Genomic DNA, 6,413 nt, shown 5'->3' with positions numbered 1-6,413 from the left:
GAAAAGGAAAAAGGAAAAGTGGGGGGGGGGGGGGCGTTGTCGGAGAAGACTGTGGGGGGAGGCAGAGGAATTTGAGTTGATTTTTTGATTGAGTTTTTAAGAAAATGAAAATGAAAAACTGAAGGGGGGGAGGGCGTTGTCGGAGAAGACTGTGGGGGGAGGCAGAGGAATTTGAGTTGATTTTTTGATTGAGTTTTTAAGAAAATGAAAATGGAAAACTGAAAACAATTTTCAATTGTTTTCAGTTTTGTTGAGTTTTTAAGAATAAAGTAAAAAACGTTTTCATTTTCTGTTTTTTAAGAAATGCTGCCAAATGGCTTCCTCAGAGCATTTTCAGTTTTTGGTTCTTGGAAAACGTGAAAAACAGAAACAAAAACAGAATCAAACAGGCCCTTAATTTCTTTCCCATGTGGGAATTTTAGCCGAAAAGAATGAATCAAAATGAAAAAAAAAAAAAAAAAAAAAGGTTTATAAAGGTATATTCATAGGCAAAAGTTAGCTCGTCTATGATCAAGCTACTTAAATATAGTTTCAAGCACCGCATGAAATCAACTAGATTAATTTTATTCCATCAATGACAGGTCAACATAAAGACACATTACTTAAAGAAAGAAAAAAAAGTACACGTTATTCGAACCATGTGTTGGTAAAATACTTTAACATATTTATTGTAAGTATTCAAACGTAAATATCGAAAAATAACACCTTGAGGAACTCAAGGGTAAAGCTCAATGAGAGATCTCACTCCTAGTTTTCGATTGATTTTATAGTGACTGAATCCGGCACTGAAAAAGAGCTTCTCCCATTCCCTTAAGTTACGCTCTTTGCCGGAGAAGCTGACCATCATTATCATGTCGTTGCACAGTTGTATTCCAGTTATTTCATCTGTATTCTTGCTGTCAATGACGGTTTCAATAACAATGACTTTTCCTCCTTTCTCATTTTTCAAAATTGCTTCTCTACATTTCTTCAAAATTGCAAGGCTTTCTTCGTCATTCCAGTCATGCAGTATCCACTAGTGGAGACAAAACAATAACAAGTGTATTTAGTTTACAAGTAAAGAAATAAGGTCTATATCTAGGATATTTTTAAAAGAGTAAACAGATAAAATGTGTTAAACGACATAATATGTCCATGTCATGTTTCAGATATTTATGGCATGTTTGGTGAATAGGTACAGAAGGAGGTGGCTTTAACTGATTTGAACTTTTGGTTCAAAACATTGAAAATTAAAGGTGTACTTTTTTAAAATATATAATTCTCTATTTATTTATTAAATTGTTTTGTCTAATTTTTTTATAGCGCTCCCACTGAAAATATATTTTTCAGCTTTGCCACTAGCTTGAGTAAAATTAGCTAGATAAGATGGAAGAGTACAACAATTCGATAAAAACGCACAACAAATTTTTGTTATACAATTATCCTTACGGGAATTATGTTTACAGCCCACGTTTTTGTTAACGCACTCCTAAATATTTAAAATTTAAAATTATTTTTTTAATTGTAAAATCTCATAATTCAACGGCTACCCTTATATGTACACTTCATGCTTAAATCATTGAGAAATATATAATAATATACAAACACACACTTTTTAGAATAAATCTTAGACCCCTTTTCTTCTTTATTTCAAAAAGAAAAAAAAAAAAAAAAAAAAAAAAACCATACACCCCTTTCACCTAGAAATTGATTACACATATAATGGAGAACCATTATGATGAACTTAATTACACCTAGTTTTGACGCCTGGTGGCATTCTTTTCGTTTAATTATCGAAAGCATTGATGGATGGCAAAGCAAACATCCAAGGATTCTTATATTGTAGCGTTCTTCTTGTTAGTTTTCTAACCAAAAAGTCCAGATTTTTTTTTCGTCATCAATTTCATCATCGCACTTAAATGCATTTATGATTACCAGGTTTTGTATTCCATTCTTCAATTACAGATAATATATATACGGGCAAAGAGATATGTGGTCGTCATATGGAAGATGATTGGATTGTATATAAGGGTATAAGGAATGATAAGGGATTTAACATTAAAATGTAAATAATTTCAAATTAAAATGAATATATATTTATTTGGGGCGCTTTATAAAAATTTAGGGTGTTCATAAAATTTTCTTTATCCTTATCCTTAATAACACTAAAGATCCAACTCTCCTGTCCACTTCTCAATGTCCCCTTTTCAGCCCGTCGCTTCAATAATATTCATACCACGTAATTAACATGTCATGTCACATCATTTAAAATTTACATGTCAGTATAAACTTGTTTTTAATGCATTTAAACTTAATAAGATTAAAAAGTTAACGTAACATTGTTTTTCTTTTCCTTTCACACAGTATCTTTCATTTTAGGGTTAAAAAATTGAGATTATAGTGTAGTGGGTATCACCGCCTCTACACAATTCCCATGAGCAAACATGTTAATTAGGTGCAAATTCATAATTATAATATGATAAATTCATAAAAGCGTAAAAGCCTACCAAAACCCAGATCTCTATGATCGAGGTATGAAAGGGAGGAAACAGGATGAAGACAAAACAAGTAGTTAATTTTTGTAGATAGTTTGTGTGAAATATTTTGTGTTGATGACTCTCAGTATAGGTAGACAAATTTTTTTAAACTTTTGCCGTATTGATACCAAGTAGAAGATATGTCTGACTTTTAATTAGTGAGTGGGCGAGCTTTTATTCTCAATTTTTTTACCCCTGATTTCTAAAATCAGTTTATTGTATTAGAATATATCAGTCCCGTTCATTTTACCGATTCGAGTTTAAAATTTAAGTTTTGCTACAGTGAAAAGCTTTAAAAAACAGTTATATCTAATATTTTTGTTACAGTAAAAAACTCTCACATGAAGTCACATCTTAACTCAAATTAACGAACAAAACGGGCCCATTGTATTGAAAGAAGGAAAGGAGAAAAAAGAAACTTGAAGTTAGGTCTTAACATGACAGTAATTATATTATTGGAGGGACATGAAAGGGGAAAAGAAGAAGGGAACGCAAGAACGAACACGTACCTTGAGCAAAATTGCATCCGCAGTAGGAATTGTGTCGGAAAACATGTTTCCTCCGATAAAATTCAAGTTGTCATTTCCCTCTAAATTAGCAACGACTTGGGGGAGGTCAAAGACGGTGCATTTGATGTGTGGGAAAGTGCTGGCTATGGCTTTGGCCATGGTTCCGGTGCCACCTCCAACATCGACCAAGGTCGTCAAACCTTCAAACACATCCTTACATTCAGTTAGTGTGAGCTTGGCAATTAGCTGAGAGTCATTAGCCATTGCCTCATTAAAGAGGCGATTTTGGCTCGGCTCATCCGCGAGACAATCCCAAAAGGTCTTTCCTTTTTGATGCTCGAATGTTGAGCCGTCACTGCTCTGTAACCATGTGCTCATGGAATGCCACGGAGCCGCCGCCTCAGGGAGAAGGTGAAAAAGAACAAAGGATTTCATTTTCGTGAAATCTGACCCCTCGCTTAAGAGGAGCCGGGAAGCATTTGTGAGAGAGTATGATTCTTCTTCTTCTTCTTCTTCTTCTTCAACTTGTCGACCGGTTGAAAAGAAACCGGAGTGAACAAGAATGCGCATAATGCGACAAATGCAATGAGTTTTAGAAGGATGGATAGGAAGCGCATTGATGAGTTTGGAAAGAGTAATGGGTTTGCCATGTTTATGGATGATATCTGGTATTCCTAATTCAATGGCGCACTTCACTGTAACATACTTTGCGTAATTTACTGAAGTACTCCACAAAAGAGAGTGGGCTTGAAGCAACTCACTAGAACTCATCACTTCCTCACTAAAAGCCATTTTCTTCTCTCTCTGTTTTTTTATTTTTTTTTCTTAGTAAAAACTTGAGATTAAAAGTTTCAATTCATGTGTAAAGTCCTTTAGTTCTGAATGTGAATTTATAGAAGAAGTTAGATGTCCCCGTCAAGGTGAAAATTCAAAGAAATTACTGTTAAGCAAGGAGGAATGCAACACGGATTTGGAAAAGATATATATGAATGAATTTTAAAGATGTCTCATAAAAAATAAAAAAAAAACCATGTGTATTACGTGATAGATATTAGAATTTGTTATTTGTGCCACACGAATTGACTAGTTAAAGGCCATGAAATCATAGTGAAAATTCAAATCACAAAAATATTGTAACGTAAATCTAAATAGTTGACACGACATCTAGTTTTATCATATTTTTCTTATATTATAGTACGTACGTACGTCCTCATAATCTAACAATTATAGCTTTGGATAGCGGCATTTATTTAAAACAAGTGTTGACTGTAGATTTCTGTCAATTAAAGATTAACTCTTTAAGAACACTCACGATAACTTCTTACGTATTAATTAAGGATTAATGTTGCAAAGAAATGTAAAGAAAGCAAGAAGTTATAGTGGGTCGGCAAGATTTCTTGGCCTAGTCCACTTGTGGATGCACTAATACTTTGTTAATTGCAATCTCTCTGGGGTAGTTGAATAATGTGCAAAAAAACTTAATGAATTCCTGTGGCTCTATTTATACGCCTTGTATACATGAGAGACTTCCTCTTCCGAAATTTTAGTAAATCTCTAAATATATCAATAAAAATTTTTAATTTCAAGTTTTAGTGAAGAAATATACATCAAACTCTTACGAAAAAATTTGTAAGTATCGACAAGATGTATTTTCTTTTGAAATAAAAAAAGATATGAAGTATTAATTAAAACAAATATTCATAGTTTTCACTAATATCGGTATTTTTTAACAATTTTTTTAACATTTGAGATACCGATATTTTTGTAAGTATAAGCATTCTGAAGTTTTATAAATCTTATCAGGGTCAAAATTTTGAATATTCTAACTTAGAGCATCTCCAATACAATACTAAAATTAATGTACCAAGTATAAATTTAGCATATGAGTGTAAAAAATACTTTCTTAACAATACTATCTGTTGCGCTAAATTTTCTATATGCCTACACTTTATAGCAAATTCTAAGTATAACATGTGGTAAACACATGATTCCTATTGATTGATATGGTTACTTTTTTATTTAGGCTTTATTCTTTTCACAACTCACGTCACAAGTCAAGTTATATTGATAGAGTATTTTCTCTCACAAAAATTTAAATTAAACTTTTTTACTACAGTATTTGGCTCTCACATTTACAACTCAAGTTCTTAACTTAAGTTGTGACATAAACACACCCCTAATTATTACAACTTTTGCTCTTCAAATTATTTTAAAATTAAAAGTTTATTTTCACAATTTCCAAAGCTTAATGATTATAAAAAAAAATAGATTTTAACATTTTAAATAACATTTTTGCATTAGAACATAAATAATAATGACATGTCCTGTATCATATTTTTTAGTGTTAAATATACAATTGACATTTCCATTTGTATAAAAAAAAATCTTAGGACAGCGCAAGAGAAAGACAATAGGAAACGTGTAGCTTTCTTGGTTGCTATTTGAAACTGCACTTTTGACTGTTTTACGTCCAAATTTTTTTGATTTTTCTAATACTAAGTGACATTCTTGCTTAACTTTTCAAAGTCACAAATTAGCCCCCATCAGTTACTGTGTTCTACTATAATTAATGCGAAACGTCAAAGCTCCCTTGAAAATAAAACGGAGACAAATATTGTAAATGATGATTACAATTTAAGTACAATGAGAACAAAAATAATATCCTATTGCAAAACATTGACAAAAGAGAGGAATTTTCCAAAAAAAAAAAAGTAATAATAAATGGCTTGTGAGCCTAAAAGAGAATACAAATATTAGATTATACATTGGGTCACGTGTTTTTAATGACGTTTTCTACCGAGATTGTCATCAAATTGACTAATTAAAATAGTTAATCTCATAAAAGATCCTTGAGGTTTACTCTCAATTCCACTTTAGTTCTTGATTTTAAATCGTCTTATATTTAATCTCTGAAGTTTTACTTTATTTCAGTTTCCTTTTTTTTATTAGTTTGGTGTTAAATATTAAACGGAATCTGTGAAATTAGAGAATAAAATTATAAACATATAAAAGTTAAGGACAAAAACAATTCAGAAAAGTAAAAGCTAATTTTCTCTAAGTCATAAAAACTAGATTCCGCTACACCGCATCATATATTCAGAAATATGAAAACAAAATATAAAGTAGTAAGATAAATATTCATAGCTTTCGTAATTTGTCTCAATATTTTCATCGATATAAGTAATTTTTCAATTTTTTCTAAATTTTGAAACATTACTATTTTCACTGATATCTCATTAGCTCAAAGTGAGGTTATTCACTTTTTTGGTGGGTAGCATTAAATTGGTCATAGTCCTCGACTTTTATTTTGTTGATTCATGAATCGGGTCACGGTCAAAATTTTGAATATTCCAACTTTAGTATATTAAAGATTCAAATGGAGACAATA

General features: G+C 31.4%; 1 protein-coding gene across 1 annotated transcript; it reads right to left on the bottom strand.

Moving 5' to 3' along the window:
* Positions 1–545: 545 nt before the first annotated feature.
* LOC21399275 (probable O-methyltransferase 3) lies at positions 546–3,872 on the bottom strand. The gene is made up of 2 exons (XM_010111079.2): positions 3,026–3,872; positions 546–1,015 (listed from the first exon to the last, which is right to left on the bottom strand). Exons 1-2 carry the CDS (start codon positions 3,815–3,817, stop codon positions 716–718), a joined length of 1,092 nt encoding a protein of 363 aa, XP_010109381.1. The 5' UTR covers positions 3,818–3,872; the 3' UTR covers positions 546–715.
* Positions 3,873–6,413: the final 2,541 nt, after the last annotated feature.

The sequence above is a fragment of the Morus notabilis genome, unplaced genomic scaffold (genome assembly GCF_000414095.1).
Source record: "Morus notabilis unplaced genomic scaffold, ASM41409v2 Scaffold623, whole genome shotgun sequence".
Lineage (NCBI taxonomy): Eukaryota > Viridiplantae > Streptophyta > Magnoliopsida > Rosales > Moraceae > Morus > Morus notabilis.
Note: the sequence above shows the minus strand (reverse complement) of the source record. Positions and strands in the feature narration are given on the sequence as shown.